The 22,051-nt window shown below is 38.3% G+C and overlaps 1 protein-coding gene across 1 annotated transcript in view; it reads right to left on the minus strand.

Annotated features, from left to right (window-relative positions):
• LOC131675635 (uncharacterized) overlaps positions 1-22,051 on the minus strand; it is a 188,070-nt gene that overhangs the window by 121,177 nt on the left and 44,842 nt on the right. Inside the window, exons 4-5 of the mRNA XM_058954672.1 lie at positions 17,611-17,729; positions 17,225-17,556 (exon numbers count right to left, since the gene is read on the minus strand). Of these exons, the coding sequence (XP_058810655.1) occupies positions 17,225-17,556; positions 17,611-17,729 (451 nt within the window). The remainder of the gene's footprint in view (positions 1-17,224; positions 17,557-17,610; positions 17,730-22,051) is intronic.

Here is a 22,051-nt window from a genome sequence, read left to right on the forward strand (position 1 = left end):
GATAAAAGGGGCGAATCAACGCTTTCCGAATCCGGGGTCAAAATGAGGGGCCCCGTTTAATAAAACAAAGTTGACCTTGAAATAACCTTGAACCTGACCTCCAAGGTCACAGGCAAGGTCATAAGGGTATGTCCTCAAGTTGAGCAACTTTTGTATGAAACTATTTTTCGTAAATCTTACACTCGTAAAAAAATAAAAATGACCTTCAAATAACCTTGAGGGTCACCCCAGACCCCACGTATAATAGGTCATCTGAACGTAGAATTTCCCGTTCTTTCCAAATTCAGGGTCAAAAATAGGGGGTCCCGTTTAAGAAAACAAAGTTGACCTTGAAATGACCTTGAACCTTACATCCAAGGACACAGGCAAGGTCATGAGGGTATGTCCCCCTCCAAGTTGGACAACTTTTGTTTAAAACATTTTTCGCTATCCCCACTAGTTTCCGAGAAAACGTACTGGCTCACTTAAAATGGTCCAGCCTGTATATGGAGCAGGTAGGGAATGGAAGGACACAGTGCTATTTTTATAACGAGGTGCGAAATGAGAGAAAGAGAATACAGTAAAAGTATGAATTAAGAAAGAAATAGAGAACGAGGTAAGAGAAATGAAAATGGTAAAAGAAGAAAAATATAGAATTGGTGAGAATTGGACTGACTTGACAGAACCAGACTCACTGTTGTTTCATCAATAAAATAATGCATAACATATGGCCACGCTTGCATGGAAAATTTTCATAAGCGAGTTTTACGCATACTTTTATATTGAATCTCATATGCTATCATGTTCTCCAATTGCTCGGTTCCTGCCGACTTGAGCACATTTATGTCATGCTAGCTCATAATTTGTATCAAAGGTAAAATACCCGCGCTATTGATTATGTAATTTTTTCTTCATTTTATAATTTCTAGTTAAGTACCTAGATCCCATGTCGTGACGGTTCGCTTTAACGAGAAACAGATGTGAGGTCTGCCGACTTCTCATTCAACGTTCGTAAATAATAATTTTAAGAGGGCTGGCGAAGGAAAAATTAAAATACCTTACATTACGGATCACGGAAAATGAGCACAAGAAAATAAGAGAAAACGTAGCATCTGGTCAAGAAATTATGTTACCTTCGATAATTACATGTCTCCGACGCGTCAGCACGATATTGCCTGAAACACAGTTGAATGTTCTCTTTTTATCATCGTCGTATCACAATGATATTTAACGCGATCGTGTTCGTGCTTGCGTGCACACGATATATGTGTCTGCTTACAATATATGATTTGTATTTTTCATACCAATCAATGTTCCTGGATAATTATAGTTGATGGTCAGACTGTACGATGAGTAGCTCATTCGTAATGGCTTTTAAACCAAATAGAAGCGGATGAGGGCTTATTGGACTGGATTCTCTGGAAAAATGAGTCCAGTTATGGCAAAGCTGGCTATTCAGAACAATAAGTACTTAATCTTGAGGTAAAAAAAAGCCACATATCATGTTAGATGCAGGACAGCCTTGTGTGTGGAATGGCTGACGGTCATTTTTGAAAGTGTCTCAAAGGTCCATTAGATGAAGAAGAGTATAGTGATGAAAATATGGATGCTGATAAGAATATTATCGAGAGAAATATGGATGGTAATGAAAACGACGATAGTGAAAGTGATGATGAAGTGAATGATCCTGACTAGGATATAAATAATTGATTGAATGATTATGTGTCCTTTCTTAAGGTATTCATAGTTTTTGTAAATAATAATTGTTGATTTTTGTCTTTTATCAAAATATATTTCTTTATTAATAGTATCTTTTTAAATATTAATAGTTTCTTTTTTATTTAGTGCTTTTTGCCACGATGATTGTTAATTGCGTGGAGCCGCCGCGTTACAACTATTTAGTTTGAATGTTATCCGTGTGTTATCCGTGGCAACGGCGCGTTCGTTTTCGCGTGGTGTCGCATCGCTCGCGATAAGCGGGTTATTCGTCGCCTCGGCTCCCTTGGTGGTAGGGGTATCGTCGTCATCTCGCTGTTGGGTTTCGTCTTCTGGCAAGATATCCTCCTATCCATAATAGGGTTTAAGGTCTTTGACGTGAACAACTTCCTTGACCTCTTCCTGTTGGTTGGCAAGGCGGTACGAGTTGACTCCAAGTATCTTAGTGATCATGTAAGGACCTACGAATTTTGACGCTAGCTTTGCGGAAATACCCTGCGTCGCACTGGATAGTACGCGATTTCTCTTCCAGACCCAGATTCCATTCCCCTTCTTTAAATCCCGAGGCCCTGTGCATGGCGTTATAATGTTTCGCCCGCCTAAGGGATACGTTCGAAGCGATCTCTCGGACTTCCTGAATAATGAATCGGTTATTCTTCGTGTGCACATTCCACTGTTCTATTCGAAGCAAATCTTCCTCTCGGGCTGCAAGATCGTCCATTTGCCTACAAAGGGTGTTTGGGGCTTCCGGTTGCCTGCCGTAATTGAGCATAGCAGGGCTGGTTCCCGTGGAACTGTGGATGGCAGTGTTCAGTGCGAACGCGAGTTTAGGTAAGACTCGGTCCCATTCTTTATGATTCCCGTGCAGGTAGGAGGTTATTATCATTTTCAGAGTTCTATTAACTCTTTCGGTAAGGTTGGGTTAGCTTGAGGGGTATAGGTCGGCATAAATGTCCGGTTTATCCCTTGGTCTCTCAGGGATCCGTCTACAAGCTAGTTACGGAATTCAGCGCCATTATCGGATAGGAAGACCTTAGGTGCGCCGAAGCGCAGCATCACTCGTTCCCGGAGTTCCTTTACGATCGTCTTACCATTGGCACTACGTATAGGTATGCATTCGACCCATCGCGTGAATAAGTCGACGAACACCAATACGTATTCGTGCCCTCGAGGGCTCCTCGGAAAGGGTCCGGCAATGTCGCCCGCCACTACTTGCCAGGGTGTGGACAATATCCGATCCTTCAGAAGTCCGCGTGGCAGTCGCTCTTCGATCTTACATTATTGACAAATCTGACATTTTTGGACGTACCCTTTGACGTCCGCGTACATTCCTGGTTAATAGTAGGATTGGGCGATGCGGACGAAGGTCTTCTCACGCCACAAATGTCCGGTGGTCTCAATGTCGTGGTTCTCGAACAGGACTGCATTTCGGTCTTTCGGTGGCACGACAAGCTTCCAAGTGTCCTCGTACCCGTATTCGCCTTGGTAGTCACCACTTGGCTTTGGTGATACATCACTTTACCAACCATTTTCCAGTCCGGGTAGTCTTCTGGGTTGTCCTCGACGCGTCGGAATTGTTCCGAGTATCAGGCTTTGTCCCCTGGCTTCGGCTGGCCCATCGCACTAACCTCAGCCTTCGCGGGCTCGAACGTGCGTGATAACGCATCAGGCAATACGTTGTCAGCCCCCTTTCGAGACTCTATCTCGAAAGTATAGCCTTGGAGTTGCAAGGCCCATCGGACTAGACGTCCTATTAGATTCTTCAAATTGTTCAGCCATTTCAGACTTATGATCCGTTACGACCTTGAATTGATATGCTTCTATATATGGGCGAAACTTCTGTATAGCCCATACGACCGCCAAGCATTCGCGCTCCGTGGCAGAGTAATTTTGCTCCGCCGGGTTAAGGACTCTGCTAGCGTACTCGATGATTCGGTCTTCATCTCTTACTCTTTGAATCAAGACGGCGCCAATTCCCGCTGCGTTAGCATCTGTTTCTAACGTATACAGCCCGTCGGGTTCCGGTAATCCGAGGCACGGTGCGGATATCATGAGTGCCTTAAGTTTGGCGAAGGCTTGTTCTTGATCTGGTCCCCACACATATTCGCATTTTTTCCCCGTTAGTTTCGTTAACGGTTGAGCGTGTGTAGCGAAGTCACTCAAGAAGCGGCGGTACCATGAAGCGACCCCCAGGAAAGTACGCAGCTGTCGCATGTTTCCTGGTTGGGGGTACTCAACGATAGAGCGCACCTTTTCAGGGTCGGGTGTGATACCCTCGCGGTTAATCAACAAACCCAGATATTTGGCCTTCGGCTTGCAGAAGACGGTCTTTTCTCGATTAATCGAGAGTCCGGCTCGACAAAACCTATTCAACACGGTTTTAAGATGCTGCAGGTGGTCTTCGAATTTGGACGACACTACGATGATATCGTCCAAATAGGCGAAGGCGAAATCGCCAAGCTCAGGTCCGATCACGCTATCTATCAACCGTTGGAAGATGGCGTCGGCGTACGAGAGACCGAATGGCATTCGTACGAACTGGAAGTGTCCCAACCCGGGCACGGTAAAGGCAGTGATAGGTCGAGATTCGGGTTTGAGTGGTATTTGGTGATACGCGCTACTGAGATCGAGCATGGAGATATAGCGTGCGTTTCGTAAACGTCTCAATATATCTTGCATAAATGGTAGAGGATACGCGTTTGGCTCGGTAACCATGTTGACCTTTCGCAAGTCTACCGGGTGTTCCAGACCATCCGTACAGCCATTTTAAAATCGAAAATTCGTGTTTTTGTGAAAAATGTTTCAGATGAAAGTTGTTTACGACAAAGGGAGCCATCTATCTGTATAATTAGTTTTGACCTTGAACATCGTTTTCAAGGTCATTTGGTGGTTGAATTGTTTTTTTAAATGGGAACCCCTATTTTTGACATCGGATTCGAAAAGAGCGGGAAATTTTACGTCCACAAAGATATTTAAAAATTTTTTTTCATGGCCTTGAGAAGGTCGATTTAAGGTCAAATGCTTGAAAAACTGCCTAAAAGCGTTTTTTTAATTTTGAAGATATCGAAAAATGACCTCTACAAAATTTGTTCAGAACAGAGTGGGCCACTCAATGCATCAAAAACCTTTGACCTTTAACCTCATTTTGAAGGCTATTTCAAGGTCGAAGTGTTTTTTGTAATGGAAACCCCTCTTTTTGACCCCGGATTCGCACATAGCGCGAAATCCGACGTTTGGATAAGGTATTATGTTGAGTTTCGATTGATCCACGACGTTCATCGCTAAGGTCATGTGAAATTTAAATTCAATATTATTCGCGAAACATTTACAAAATGTTTTTGACTTCCAAGATCATTTCAAGGTTGCAAAAAGTAGTACACAAATTTTAGTGATTAAACATTTATTTTCTTTTTATTGAATTACAATGACGTTACCTTTTTTGTCAGCATGAACAAGAATAACAGAAAAGTAACCTAAAATGAAAAATTTAAACGACAATGTTTAATCTGATCCCTAGCTAGATGTAGTGCTCAAAAATATCTCCATTCTGTTGGATACAGGCCCTTACTCTTGGAGGAATGCAATCAAATGCTCGAAGAACTTCTTCGTTGTCTAAGGATCGAATGACTTCAGTGATCCTATAGATCATATTATCTCTTGTAGTGGGCCGTTAGCGGTAAACTAAATCCTTTATTCTCCCCCACAAGTAATAATCGAGTACAGTAAGGTCAGGTGATCGGGGTGGATACTCGACAGGACCACCAATACCAATCCATCTATTCGGAAACATATTATTCAGTAATCTTCGAGCGGTCATCCAAGTATGCGCTGGGCATCTATCCTGTTGAAACCACATTCCAAGACGTTCTTGCAATGGAATATCTTCTAAATTTCCAGGAAGATTCCTTCTAATTAATTGTCTGTACCGTGGTCCCTTTAAATTCTGATTAAAGTCCACCCACAATATGTCCTTGGTAAATATCGCACCAAACATTCACTTTCCACACATGTTCATGATCAACTTGTCTTAACCCATTTCTTCCCAATCGACCATGAGACTACCGATTGGTTTATCGTCTTGTAAAATGGGTAGGTTCGCTTGAAATCGACATGCAAAATACCATTTCCGAAGCAAAAAGACTTGCTCTTTCCGAATCTGCAAATAGATTTTCAAAATTTTGCGATCCTAAAACAATATAGCGGCTCAAATTTAGTGAAAATTTCATTTTTTTACTGGTAAAATATGTAACGTATACCTAATAAACAATTTTATTTCACTATCAGTATGGTTGTAGAACTTCTGTTATCGATTATTGATATTTTTGAAAATTCAAAATTCAAAATAACGGACGAAAAATTGAAAAATTCTGAGAAATGAAGGAAAATGAGAAAATATATATTTCTTGTGTTTTTGAGGGTGCTGATTTGATATCTGGTGTTGATTTTTGAAAATTTTTGCATCGAAAATCAATATCGAGCATTCGAAATGGCTGATAAACTTAATTTTTTTTTACTTGAGTTTTTTTTATAAAGTACACATTTTTATATGCTTTTGAAGCTAATAAATTGATATTTTATTATATATAGTTATAAATCATTTTCAGTGTAAAAATTATGTTTAGTGAATAGTAGTAGTAAATAATTGAGTTACTGAGATGTTGAAAAAGTATGATCATAGCTGTTAAAACATTTACAACATATGTATTTATCGCATTTTTCGCAAAAGTTGTTAGTACGTTGGTTATCACACTTTTCTCCTGATTTACATGTTTGTTGTGTATATCTTTGAGAAGTTTGATGAAAACCATGGTAGGATCTGAAACATTGAACACAATAATGTTCTTTACAATCATAACAATAATAAGTAGTTCGATCTTTACATACCTTACATACTTTGCGTGCCTTAGGAATCATGACGAGTGAATGTTGAGGTAGTGATTCTTCGCTTCGTTTCAAGTATACTCTTATGACATTCGAGACAAACTCTTTAGGTGATATTTTCTTGCTATGCACTAAATTATATAAGACCATACCATTAGTTAGTGATGATTGTAGACTCGTAAACCTACAAAACATAGGCCATGTCCACTTTTTACCACGAATAGTTGGTCGAAAATCACTGCAATGTTGATCATGAAGATCAACACCTCCCATAAACATATTATAAATTATAAAAACCAAAGGAAACTCTAGTGGAATTTTTTTTTTATACTTTTATCAGTTCTTTCCACTTCAGATCGTGGTGTAACATAGCTTGCAGTTGAAATGATAGAAACATTTTTAGAATCCTTTACTGTAACATAGTTTATGCCACTATTTACTTCGTGAGTGACTACATAAGTACCACGCTCAGATTTTTTATCGATGGTATGTTTTTTTTTAAAGTATCAAGTTCGGAAACTACTACTTGTTTGTTAGCTTTCTGTTTTGTTTGCTTGTCTGCTTTCAAAGTTGATTTTTTCTTTGTTAGATTATTATTTATTTTGTTTTTTACATTTTTTGCATTATTTTTTTTCGTTGCTTTCGTATATTTTTCTTTTACTTTTTTAGCTGCTTGTTTTTTAGCTGTTTGTTTTTTAGCTGCTTGTTTTTTAGCTGTTTGTTTTTTAACTGCTTGTTTTTTAGCTGTTTGTTTGTTAGTCAATCTTTTAACAGTTTTAACTTTATTTGAAATTAGAAACTTTGTTTTTCTTTTATTTTTCTCTTGATTAGAAGCTAATAATTCTTTGAACATATCTTTAGTAAAAACTCGCTCGTCTCTTACTGTCCCAGTTGCTCTGAGACCATGTTTTTTCAATCGTACGAGTAAATCAGGTGAACTAAAATAATTGTCAAAACTGACGTGGTATTTCAAAATTTCATCTGCCGACTTTCTCTGAAAAAATTCTTTTAACATTTTTATCACTACTCTAGAACCCAAAGCACATTTTTCTTCGCTACTTGAATCGTGACCATAGTAAACATCAAAATCTAATAAATATCCCTAAATTGTACAAAGCGCCCAAAGCTTTATTCCAAATCGTTCAGGTTTATTTCTTATAAATTGTTTGAGTATGGTACGACCAAAAAATTTAACCATCATCTCATCGATCGAAAGGACAGAACAAAAAAAATCAAATTGCTGAATATTTTTTCGAAAAATGTTTATTATGTTTCTGACTCTTCATACTCTATCTGCATCATTTATATCTTCTTTTTTATTCATTTTAAATTTATTTTTTATATTTTCAAATTTATTACGCGACATGGTTTCAGAAACTGTATCGGAATGGTACAAAGAATCGTTAGACCAATAATCCCTATAACATTTACGACTATTGATAATAGAAAACATAACTATCCTAATGAATTTATTCAAATCATCAGTATCAATATCTAAATCATTTTCAGCACTTGCTTCAATTATATAATATTTTATTTCATCTGAAAAAAATAACTCAAACAACTCATCGCATGTTTTTTCACGCAAATTATTTTTTATTTCCTCATCCAAAAATATTTCTGATTTTGGAATCGAATCATAAAATTTTTCTTCATCTTTCCATACATACTCATGTGAAGGTTCTAGTTTTTTATTTGAAGAAATGAGGGATTCGTCAACTATTTAATACCCTTCTGGACAATTGCGTCCTTCAATAATCTGAACACTGTCAGCTGAATCGTTTTCATTGTTTGATTCATCTCCACTTCCAATATCATCAGGAATCACAGCAACGTTTCTAAATAAACTTTCGGGTAAATTAGAAAACGTTTTATCTGCTCCGTCAACATGATCGGAATCTAAATCCATAAGCTCAGTAGTTTCAACAGTAATGCTACTGTCGGATTGCTTTGGGTTTTTCTTTGGCATACTTTACACCAGATGTTATTTTGTAAAGTTATTCAAAATTATAATATAATGAGGTTCAAAAATATTATAATCAATCAATCGCAGTAGTAGTCGAAGTTTTTATATAAATTATTATTATTGTCATACAATAGTAATATAAATTATGTAGTTTATTTTTTTTAAGTATACAAATTTGCGGAAAATATCGGGTACCTATATAGATTTAGGATTGCAGATTTTACTACAAGTACAAAAAAATGACTGTTCGCCACCTAGCGGCCGTTTTATAAGTGAAATATGATTTGAAATAATTTTATTGTAACTTTTATTATTTAGAAAAATTAATGAATGCTAAACCTGTGGATTTTCGCTACAAAAAATATATCTATAAAATAAATTAAGTTTATCAGCCATTTCGAATGATCGATATTGATTTTCGATGCAAGAATTTTCAAAAAGTAACATAAAATATCAAATCAGCACCCTCAAAAATGGAAAGAGAATGTATTTTGGCGAAAAACTTTGATTTTTCGAAAAAATTCAATTTGGCAGCCATTTTGAATGCGCCATATTTATTTTCGGTGCAAGAATTTTCAAAAATCAACACCAGATATCAAATCAGCCCTCAAAAACACAAGAAATATATATTTTTTCATTTTCCTTCATTTTTCAGAATTTTTTCATTTTTCGTCCGCCATTTTAAATTTTGGATTTTCAAAAATATCAATAATCGATAACAGAAGTCCTACATTCATACTAATAGTGAAATAAAATTGTTTAGTAGGTATTGCAACGGTAGTCGATTCAATTAATCGAACCGTTCGCGATTCTGATTTTCGCGCGTTAGTTCTAAGTATTGAGAGAGAGAGGGGGCGCGCGATCTTTTGAATTAGCAGTTACGTCTCAGCTGTTGTTACGAGTACATATCGCCGAAGTTTATTTGCACTGTTTTTTCTCGCCGACTAATAGTTTCTTATCCAGAATAATTACGCGCGTGAGTGCCACAACGTGATCTACTGATTGTAGCGTTACGGGAGCAGCAGATTTGCAGCTGATAGGCGGTACGAGGCAGCACAGCTGATAACCTAGGACCAGAGGCAGTTGATAATTTACTAACATCAACAATTACGGCTGATCACCGTAATTGCACCGCAGGGTAGGTGCACCTCCCTTAATTACCGCGTGACAAAATACATTTAGTATTTTGTTCAACCGTGTTAGCGTTGATATTTTTTGTATTCGTGCCGAGCGTTAGATCGCGCCAATTTTCGTATCTTCTCTCTCTCTCTTTCTCACCGAAAGTTATTTAATTGTAAATCCTATTCACGTGCGTCAGTCTTTCGGCCCGACAAAGACTGTAGAGATTTTTATTAATAAAATCTATTAAACTTATTCGCCGATTTCGTCATATAATTTTTCCTAGTAGTTTAAACAATTGGAAAAAGCTTAGGTTTTAATCCTATCATAGCTAGGGGATTAAGTGGATTAGGAGTAAAGTCACTTACACTTAAACCTTATCGTGTGTCACAAGGCACGTGACTTAAGGTGAGTTCAACTCCGCTTGATCGAAGACAACTAAGTTAAATCAGCTGACGTTAAGGTGAATACACGTATTAACATACGTGTTAACGGAGCGGTGGTTTGCTCTGCATCGTGGGAATTTGTTCTTAAATAAATTTCTCATTTTACAGATTTACCCCCCCCCCCCCCCGTTACAGTATACGTTACATACTTTACTCGAAAAAAAAGGAAATTCAGTTAAAATAAAAAATGAAATTTTCACAAAGTTTGAGCAGCCATATTGTTTTTGGATCGCAAAATTTTGAAAATCTGTTTGCAGATTCGCAAAGAGTTCATAAATACGTGGAGAAGTTTTTCCAAAAAGAAATGATTCGATATCTTTTATTTGGAAATAGATACAATGACTTACAAATACCTTAAAGAATATTCTCCTAAATTTTTATTGAGAAATATCGAAGAAATAAGATTTGTCGACGATAGGTAGGTACAGCGAGTTGAAAAACTTTATGTTCACGTTATTCTCGAAAAATTTTGTTTTTCGTACATAATTCAAAAACTACAAACGATATGAATTGCCTTCAATGCAAGAAAGATGAACAATAAAATAATATAATGAAATAATAATAATTGTTTTTCCTTTGCTTTATTTAAGAAACATTCAAAACGTAGTGAGTGGAAAAAACTTATCCGGAAAAAAACTGTACCTATGTCTCTGCTTGCTCCTCATTTAAAACAACTTGACTTTTGGTTTGGATAATCCGTTACTTCATTATTCAAACAATCAAAGGCGACCTTGAAATAACATTAAAATGATCTTGAAGGTCAAAGATAAGATAACTGTAACATGCTCCCAGTAGAATTTAATAAATTTAGCACGAAACATTTTGTAAATGTTTCGCAAATACTATTGGATTTAAATTTCACATGATCTTAGCGATGAACGTCGTGGATCAATCGAAACTCAACGTAATACCTTATCCAAACGTCGGATTTCGCGCTATGTGCGAATCCGGGGTCAAAAAGAGGGGTTTCCATTACAAAAAATACTTCGACCCTGAAATGACCTTCAAAATGAGGTTAAAGGTCAAAGGTTTTTGGTGCATTGGGTGTCCCACTCTGTTCTGAACAAATTTTATAGAGGTCATTTTTCGATATCTTAAAAATTAAAAAAACGCTTTTAGGCAGTTTTTCAAGCATTTGACCTTAAATCGACCTTCTCAAGACCATAAAAAAAAGTTTTTAAATATCTTTGTGGACGTAACATTTCCCGCTCTTTTCGAATCCGATGTCAAAAATAGGGGTTCTCATTTAAAAAAAACAATTCAACCACCAAATGACCTTGAAAACGATGTTCAAGGTCAAAACTAATTATACAGATAGATGGCCCCCTTTATCGTAAACAACTTTTATCTGAAACATTTTTCACAAAAATACGAATTTTCGATTTTAAAATGGCTGTACGGATGGTCTGGAACACCCGGTATACAAAATCGATACGAGCCATCCTTCTTGCGTATCATAACCACTGTGCTCGACCTGCCGCTATGCGCCGGCTCAATCACCCCTTGTTCAAACATTTCCTTTACCAACCTATGCATTTCTTGCTCGATCTTGTGTGATACTGAATAGTAGCGCTGCTTGATCGGTTTCGTATCACCGACTCGAATCTCGTGCACAAATCCTGCCGCACATCCCAGTCCCACGGGGGCCTGCAATAAGGCATCGCCGATGGTCCTCTGCAATATCGCCTGTTGAGAGACTGTTACCTCGGCTAGTCCGATAGTAGCTACCTCTAGTCTCATCTTGGTTTGCGATTTCTTGAACAGTAACGTATCATCGTCAGGGTCAAATACCGCTCTAAATAACCTAATAAAATTTACTCCTAGAATACATTCATCGACAAGGGTTGGGAGTATAGCTACCCTCGTCGGCATCGTCATATCTCTTACGGTAAACGGGAACATCGCGTGACCGACGATTGTCAACTTTCGTCTATCTGGTAGTCCTGCCGTACCCGCGTGGGTGGTATCCAACCTGATGCCTAGCACAGACGCTATCTGCAGAGCATTACTACCCATTGCTGTCGTGGAAGCTCCCGGATCATAGAGATTCCTTATTTGGAAGTCTCCTACTTTCACCGGTAGCCACCAGCGCGTTTCCTGTTCCGGGGAATATAGCGAAACGGATTCATCGGTTCCACAGCCATGCTCTTGGCATACCATAGCGCTAGCCACTGTGCTCTCGCGTGGTAAAGTGACGTCACTATCCGTTCAAACCACCTCGGTTCGGTCTATCGGAGGTCCTATGGGAATACACCTTGACAGTTTATCTGCCGTTACCAGCGCCTCGAAGGGCGTGGGCAATCCATTCGCCACTACCTCGGCCGGTCTATGGTCTTGGGCTTTACTAACGTCAATACCCCCTTTCTCCGCATTCACTTTACCGCCGCTTTCATCATTGGCACAACCAGGGAAATTTTCGCTCTCATCGCTCAACACGCTCGCTACTATTGGTACTGACTGTGCTGGCGAGGGCTGTGAGGTTTCGTATACGGAGTTCGTCTTAAGGGACGAAGGAGTATGGTCAACCCCTCCTAACCACTCCTTTCCTCGTTTCCCTTATTACATTGGAGACAGTACTTTTTACTGTATCCCAGCAATCCACACTTATAACACTTGAGCGATTTGGAGAAGTCTCTCTCCCGCTTTCGAGGAGCTTCTGGCTTCTTAGCGCGGTCCTCCGAGGTCAAGTTTTTCCCAACGAAATTGTGCTTCATCCCTTCTGATATTTTCTTGAGTAGTACTTGGTTCAATATATCAGCGGGCGGAGCTTTCTTCTCGCTATCAATTGCCTCGATGTTTGGACCAGGCGTTGTTCCCGGTTGCGTCGGTGTATAGACGACCTGGTGCGTTACCTTTTCCAGCACTTTCTCCATATGATCTAACGTATCGCTAACCTCTGGTGTATCACTGGACATTGCTATCACTTTGCCTTTGCGGCTCTTGCTTCCATCGGCGCCAGGGTGGTATGCTAACTCCGGGTATAAGTTGACTGTGGATCAGGTACCACCCGTTCTACCTTTCTTTGGTGCAAGTTATTTTATCCCGCCGTGGCTAGCGCATTCAGGACTCGTATGGAGCTCACTTCGGACCTATGCACTTGGCTGTGAATATCAGGGAGGAGGTTAGAGTGTAACAAGTCTAGTTGGCATTCAGGCGTAATCTGTGGGTTCAGTCGTTTTATCAGGCCCATCATGTTGTCGATGTATAAGTTGACGGGTTCATCTGGGCCCTGATATCGGCTTTGGACTTTCCTCATTAGACGCTGTTGTTGTTGCACGCTGGTCTCAAACCATTCCCGTGCGTCCATTTCAAATTCGGCGTAGGAGAGCCATTCTTCCTTCATCGCCTCGTACCAGGTAAGGGCGGGACCGACGAGTAGCTCTGGTACTGTTAAGAGCAGGTTGTCCTCTGTGAGTCCTGCGCCATTCCTCAAATTATCCAGCCTTGACAGGAAGGTGTCAATACTCGCGTTGCCCTCTCCTGAAAACTTCAGTTTCCATCCTCGAACAATGCCGCCAACATCCCTTGTAGTCGACCAAGGGTTTGTTGTCTGCTGAGATGACCACGTGCTCGGCGGGTGGTTATCCACTTCAGCATTAACTCCACTAAGTTGATGCTGTCCACCCTCTCCGAAAGGGAGCGTCCGGCGAGGGGTCCTGCCGGTGGCCCCCGTGGGCCTCTGTCCGGGTCCAGCTGGAGTACTTTGAGGTAACCATGTATTGTAATGGTAGGTGAAGGTATCTTGAAATGCGACGCTCCTGCGCGTGTTTTCTTGCTGCAGTATTTCACTAGAATGGTTAGCGTCATCTTGCTGTGCATTCCTGCTTTCGACATTTTCCAATACGCTCATTCTGGCGGATAAGTTATCCAGTTGGCTCTTGACATTGCTGCAATTATTATATATTTTGTCTAACACCTTTGTTAGACTTGATACATTTACTCTTAACGAGTCTAGCAGCTCGAGCTTCTTCTCATTCTTTCTGAACCGGAAAATGAGGTCTTGTATCATTACAGCGAATGCAGGTGGGAATTGAAACTGGCTACCATCATTAGCCGTTATGTTAATATTTTTATTACTATTACTATTTCCGCCGTTTTCTAATACATCTGTGACATTTATCACTGTTTCTTGTATCCGCGATATAACTTCTGCACTTTGCATCAACTGGGCTAACGGGTGCTCTCCTTCCTCTTCAGATGCTGTATGTTCCGCGCAGATGGATGTGATCAGCTCTAAACGTAGGGCTGTTCTTGCTGGGTTACTGTGTTGGTTGTCAGCTTCGACGAAATCTGCTGCAGAGTAGTCGCCTAGCAACCAATTTTGTAATGCTTATTTCCGTTTTTCTTGATCTCCAATTGCTCGAGATACTCGTTTATTTCTTCGTCTTGGAGCGCCAATACCCAGTCTTCAATTTCTTTCTGAGTGCAGTCCGTTGTAATTTATTTATTGTGTCGCGCTTTGTTTATTATTGCCGCGATTAATTTTATTAACGGATTATACACTTTCTTGAAGGGCAATGCGAGTGCGAGTGCCACATACTATGTTTCATAAACAAAAATTTAGATTCTAATAGCCGATGAAAGGCTTAACAAAGGTTATTTAGTATTGCGCTAGCGGAAAAACTCTTTACTCGCTATTGCGCGATATAATAATCCTGTCTATCAGGAGCACTAAGTGTTTGTTAGCGCGGATATGTTGGTTAGTTTCTAAATTAATATAGCGAGCATATCTCTTCGCAATCACCAATAATCACAGTTAGCAATACTCGAAAAATATATTTACGTTAAAACAAAGGCGCAATTAAAGCAAACTTTTGTGTTGAGTTTATTTTGATTTGAATGTTGCCGGTGTTAGTATTTTTCCCGGGCCAACGGGTACAATATTGTTGATCTTCGACGACTTTCAAAACTTATTGGTGTTTACGAGGTGATTCACTAAGAGTCGTTCGGTCGCACTCGCACGCGCTTACAACGAATGTTTACAAACTATGGTCGCGGCGGCCCTTCGCGAGTTAGACTAGAGTTTACTTTATTTACTATGTGGCATTCGCTCAAAGTGTGCACAACAACACTTTGATTGCCACCTAAGTCGCTGGTTGACTGAGCGCAAGGTTAATGTTTAGTAGAACCGGCGTTTTGAACAATCATAAACGCTGTAGGTTCTTTTACGCTGGGCGCCATGTAACGGGGGGATTACTCCGTTTTTATTTCTTTAATTCGCTCACCATGCAATCATACCGCAATGCGCGCGGTAATATCAAAATATTCGAATTTATTAATCGGAGAGCAGGAGGGGACGGGAGTCAGTCAACCAACTTACTACTAGCTAGAAATGATAACAGTATAATTATCGTTTGAATCACATGCGAGTTAGTTTAATTTTCTATACTCTACAAAATACTTGGCCCGCGTGTTTATGTTTACGTAGCGCGCGTGCGACAATCACTTGCATCGCCGGATCGTCGGCAGCTCTTTGTTCGCAAAGTTAGCTTACATGCACGCTACCGCTTCTTACAGAGTACGAAGGATTAGCAATTAGTTAAGCGCAGTCATATGCGAAAAGTCGCGAAATTAAGCTGGCCAGCTTACCTTAGTATCTGTCGCACAATTAGAGGGGGGATGAAATAAGTCCGTCTATCCACTTCCGGGATATCAGTCTTTTTTGCAAGAGGCGATTCGCATCCTCGGTTTCGCCCTCGATGGCGAAACTTTACACCCACACACTCATGCACTCGTGACGATAGCAACGAAAGTACAGCTTTCACTTATTGTCTTGGTAACTCAGCTGGCTCGCTTCTGCACTCTCCGAAAACTCGGGAAAACTCAAATGACTGGCAGCTGTATGCTTGGATTACTAATCCTCGACTGGTTCTTTCATATTTACGCGCGTTTCGTTCCGTCTCATGCCGAGTTTCCTTTTTCTATTTTCCCCAACCGGTAGGTGCTGCCCTCGCAGGTAGCTGCGTGATTGAGATGGTAGCGCAAACAAGACATTTACCATCATAATATATATATTGTAATAAATAAATATTTTCTAAGGTGCGGTCGTGGAATAACGAGTGACCGGTATGGAAAAGTAAACATGAACATAAGAGAGACTGGATGAAAATAAAAGAGTACACTGAGGAGAAACACACGAATATACGATAAGAGGGGAAGAGCGGCACACAATTAAGCAAAATATTAGTATCGCTTCTATAGCCAAGCCGAAAGCAAAAAAAAAGAAGATCGAAACATTATCTTTTTTCTCCTCTCTTTCTCTAGCTTATCGCCAGATCGTTTTGTTTTGTTGTGCACTTAGTGTGGTCATTCTCGCATATAACTGTGCGAGTGAAGTACGTCCGTCAAGAACTCAACACTTGACGCAGGGAACATCAACAGGATCGTCGTTGGGGCTGTTGTTGTCCGGATGCCATAATTGATCATGGGGAGTCCACATACCACTCACTATTACCACCCGTTCACGTGCGCCAGCTAGATCACACACGCAATGTCATCTGCAGTAACAATGCAGGGCATCAGATAAAGGTTAATTCATTCGAGCTCTAATCGCTTTTGTGAATAATTTGCTTTGTCTCACAAGCGCTTTGAATAGTTTTGTGTGCATTACGTCTCGAACTAGCTCGCGTTTATTTTGATTTTATTTTTTTCTTTCATTCGTCGTGATCAACAAGAGCAACTGCTTTTTTATTTTAGCGTATATCTAAAGGTCTCGGTCAAAGTTTTTGTATATTATTGTGGTAGACAAATAAAATAAACTAACCCTAATCCATTTTGCTTTGTACGCTCGCATTCAGCCACGCGAAATGTGTGCGTATCAATATTGGGCATACAAAGAGCAGATTAAGGCGATGGTTAGCCTCGCAACTATAGATGAAAGTTCTATAATAGCGCTAAATAGTTTATTTATTTAACTCACCGTTACAATGTATATAATATATAAAAGTTATATACTTATTGATAGTCAGAGCGCTTTAACCTCATCAATATAAATAATAAATAAAATTATATTCATGATCTCTTTCGTCCATTTATTACAATGTATATGAAGACTACAATTTATCCATTTTATAATAGATAGTTTCTATATAATTATATATTTAACGTTTAATCATACCGGTTGGCAATCTTGAGAATCCATGCAGGCCTTGATTTGAGAGTGAATCCATAACGTGGAACGATCACGCATTGAGCTCAATAAAAAAGCCTCAAAATCTATGAACACTTCATTTTTACGGTCATGATAACGAGATGGTTGATGAGGTATAATGGAAGCAAATTCGCGATTGCGACATCCATCTTTCACTAGAATTACACTACCAGGAAAGTGAGGTTGCTCAGGATCAGGACTTACTGTAACTTCTAACAATTTTATGTAACTCCAAGCACTCTCTGGACTAATGCGCGCACGCAGCTGTAATTTTGCACCTATTGGAACTGCTTCGTCTACTTCGGTTTTCAAAGTTGACCCATTCGTTGTACTAGTACTACTAAGACTATCACTTGATTCTGAACTATTTCCATTTGAACCAATCGTCGTTGCTTCTCGGTAAAGTGCTACTTCGTACTCCAATCTACCGGGTGTTTCTTCTACTACGCCGGATACTCGAGCTCCATGTGGGCTAGAAAAATGAAACATTAGAATATTGTTTTTAAGTATTTAGAAGAAATTCATATTCACATAAGTGATATAACTACATACTAATAAAAGCACTATATCATAATTATTATATACGAAATATACAAACATTATTTTATGTAATATTTTTGAAATTTTGTTATATTGTTTATGTAAAATATAAGAAATTAAATATTTTTTACTTGTAACTAAACTAAATTTCAGAATCAAATAGTTTTTTGAAATTATTTTTTGAAAATTCAAATCGCATTAATTGCATAAAATTTTTTAAGTTATTATTATTAAAACTGTAATTGAATATTTTTTCTCATTATCATGTAGATTAACAAAGTAGTTTTGTTATCTTTTTCTTTCATTTTCTTATTATCACACAATGCGCAATAAGTTGTCAATAGTTCTGTCAACTACATACCTATTGATCAATATAATTATTTAATTTATACCCACTAATTTGTGAATAAAAATAAATAATTAGTGCATAATTTATTTACATTTAAAATAAATAATAAAAATCAGCTGTTAAGAAAACTATGATCGCCATTTTCTAGCAAACTAATTAGAATTTTTTAATTCTGCAATCAGAGGTGTATTACGCGGAATTTATATATCAAGAATGTATAATTCTAAGTTTTTGATTTCCGATTTATTTATTATTTATGAAAATAATATTGCCTTTACAGTAGAAGGGAGTAGAGAAACGAAATTACAGCGCTTCACTGATACCACTCGCAAAATTTTTCTCGGGTCTCTAGAAATTATTCTACCAAATATTAAGGTTTAATCCGAGTTTCTAGTTTCAACAACATATTTTCAAACTATACTATCTGCTCGATCAGTACGGTACCTGTTCGATCATACTTAGTTGTATTCAATTACTGACGAACTTTTCATTTACTTTATTGCTTATCGATAAAGTAAATTAATTTTAGTAGTACAGAGCAATTGTGTTCAAAAATTTTGGGCTACCATAGGGCTGTTCGCTAAATAAGAGGTAAATATCCGGAAATTATCGGGCGTACCTGTATATCTTCGCGTCATGGTATTCGAACAACTTCTGCGAGGCATGAATATCAACAGTAAAACCTCACGAACCTATTGGTTGCTTATTGACATGACATGTTTACAAAGCTATTTTTGAATGTAGCAAATTTTGTAATTGTTAAAAATGACTGAAAAACAATATGAACGAATTAAGAGTTGGAGATGTATTCAGATGAAGCAAAAGACCTTTAAGAATGAATGTATAATTAAAACACGAATAAAATAGTGGCATAATCATTTCAAAGAAGGCCTCATTTCTGTTGATAGTAATTTTCGTTCTGTCCAATCTTCAACAACAAAAACATTGGATAATATTGAGTGGGTGCGACGTACGATAGATTAAGATCATCGTATGACTTTGCGGGTACTAGAAGAAGAGATTGGAATACCAAAAATTATAATTTAGAAAATTTGAACATCAAATTTACAATTTCATTCTGAAATTGCTCAGTGCAGAGCAAGAAAAGCTTCGTTTCGAAATTGCTCAGGATAATTTAGTAATGGTCAATAACGATGATACTATGCTTAAAAAGATTATTACTGCTGATGGATCATTGGTTAATAGTTATGATTGAAACCAAATAACAGTCTCTACAGTGAAAGCACTCTGTATGACTAAGACCAAAAGGCACGCCAAATCGTAGCAATGTTAAGTAAATGTTGATTATTTTTTTCGATTGTGAAGATATTATTCATCACGAATATGCACTAATAGGTCAGGTAATCAGTAGAAAATATTACGTTCAAATTTTGAAACGTTTGTGTAATGCTGTGAGAAGAAAACGACAGCACTTTTGATCCAGTGATGACTGACTTCTCCATCACAATAATGCGCCAGTGCATTCATGGAATATTGTGCAGTAGTTTCTGAGAAAACATAATATCGCATTGCTTTGATAACTTCCGTACAATTCTGACCTAGCCGCCTATGATTTATGGCTTTTTATAAAACTCAAAAATCAAAGAATATCGATTCGATGACACAAAACGGCGGTTGAAAATAATGCGACGAGCATCCTCAAGACCATTCGTAAGTAAGGTCCAGGACTTTTTTAAGAAGTAGAAACTTCACCAAAATAATAGTATTTTATCAAGTGAGGATTATTTGAAGAATACCAACCGCTCGATGACGAAGAATAACGCCAGTGTGGAGATATAAAGGTGCGTTCGACATTTTCCGAACAGACTGTAGATAAAGTCAATGCAATCACATACACTTCCGTGGGATCATTATAAAATACTTGAAGTAGCACGACTCAAAGTGATTGCTGCATAACGTAAGAAAAAGAAGGGAAAGCAAGTAGCAATATATATATATATATATATATATATATATATATTGCTACTTGCTTTCGATATATAGTTGATAGTAGAGGGTAATATCAGGAAAGTTAAGTGATTTCTTCAACCACTGAATAATGTCGTTCAAGACAAAATAGCAAATATGGAAAGACAGGTAGCTAGTTAAGAAGAGACTAAGATTGGAAAATAGTATAGAAGAGGAGAAAACGTGGACGGTTATAGCTTACATTTTGATTTAGCAGTGGAGCAATAGTTTGAGAATAACTACTTAAGAGAAGATTAGGTAAGAAGAGAGAGGAAACAACAGCCGCTTGAGTTTTGAGAGTGGGGATATCGTTTAAAAACAAAGAACTTGCGTACATTAAATTAAATAATTAAAAGCAAAGAACTCAAGTATAGTTATTCAACAATAGTTTTTTCCTTTTCATCTTCCTCTATGATTTGTTTGTTAAAATCATAAATACATTTGCAGTAGAAATAGTTGAAATCAAATACGTAGTATGTTCTGCAGACGTGTATTAAACTTCTGTGTGCAGCGTTGAAAATAAATACACTTGTATACTAAAAAATACCTATAAACTAATAAAAACTTAAGTTCTTACTTAGAGCTCGCAGTCACATAAGTTTTTTTACATTTGTAACGGACCAATCTGTCTCTTTTTTCGCTTTTTATTGCTCAATAGTAACCTGCCATACATCCGAAAACTGAGGAAACCCGCTATCAAAACTAAGGCACTATCTCACATACACGTTTGAATGTGTTACGGCACTTGATCAAAAACAAGACCATATAAGAAGCGAGACGTTACGAGCGTGGGAAGTTTATTGTTTACTATGCAAAATCAATAAATGCAAGCTTTTCAAATGAACAGAAGCACCATTTTAGTCAATTTCAATGTGCTAATCCCGAATTTCAAGTTATTATGATCATTTAATACGTATTTGTTAAATTAATTTAATTTGCAAGTAAATATCATTAGTAATTTTGCAATAAATGATGCAATGGTAGTCGATTCGATTAATCGATCTGTTCGCGATTCGGTAAACTCGCGATGTTAGTTCCAACGACTAATCAAACAGCATCACAGCAGCATTTGTTGCAGTGAGCAGCAATTATTCAGCGAGCAAGGTAGGTACACCTTCCTTTTATTGCGCGCTAAAATATTGTCGAAAATATTTTGTCTATCGCGAGCGTTATTTTTTGTATTCGCACCGAGCGTTAGTCTCTCTCTCTCTCTCTCTCACCGTATTATTATTAATCATTGGAAATCCTATCCGCATGCGTTAGTCTTTCGGCCCGTAAAAGACTGTAATTTAGTTGAATTAAATATTATTAATTTATTTCGCCATATTACGTCATTTCGTTTTAATCCGAGTTCATCTAGGCAATTAGTCGAATTAAGCATTAGGTCACTCATGCATAAGATAGATCGAGTGTCACAAGTCAAGTGACTTAAGGTGAGTTCAACTCGGTTGGAAAGAAGACACTGAAACGAAAGTATCAAATGTAAAGGCGAATACACGTATAACTATACGTGTTTAAAAGAGCGATGGTTAGCTCTGCATCCTGAGAGTTTGTGCGTTACTAAATTTCTATTTTACTAGCTATCCACCCCGTTACATGGCGCCCAACTGGTATTAAGACCCGTTTCGTGCGAATAGGATTGTGCGTCAAAGGTAATTGACGCACGAGAGAGAGAGAGAGAGAGAGAGAGAGAGAGAGAGAGACGATTGCGCGAGCGCTTAGGAAGGTTTGAGCGGGTGGTAGCGCGAGATCATGAGCCGTGCACCCTCTGCAAAGGAAAAAACGGAATCATCTCGACATTTTCTCCTATAAATTGTTAAATTTATTGTAAAAAGGGCCGAAAGTGGTAATAATTAGTGGGTCGAAATAATTCCAAATCGTTGTAAGTAATCAGGTGCCAGCCCGTTTGAGCCATAGTTTGGTGGATACAGGTGTGA

The sequence above is a fragment of the Phymastichus coffea genome, unplaced genomic scaffold, assembly GCF_024137745.1.
Source record: "Phymastichus coffea isolate CEN01 unplaced genomic scaffold, Cenicafe_Pcof_1.1 PCOF00027, whole genome shotgun sequence".
NCBI classification, from domain to species: domain Eukaryota; kingdom Metazoa; phylum Arthropoda; class Insecta; order Hymenoptera; family Eulophidae; genus Phymastichus; species Phymastichus coffea.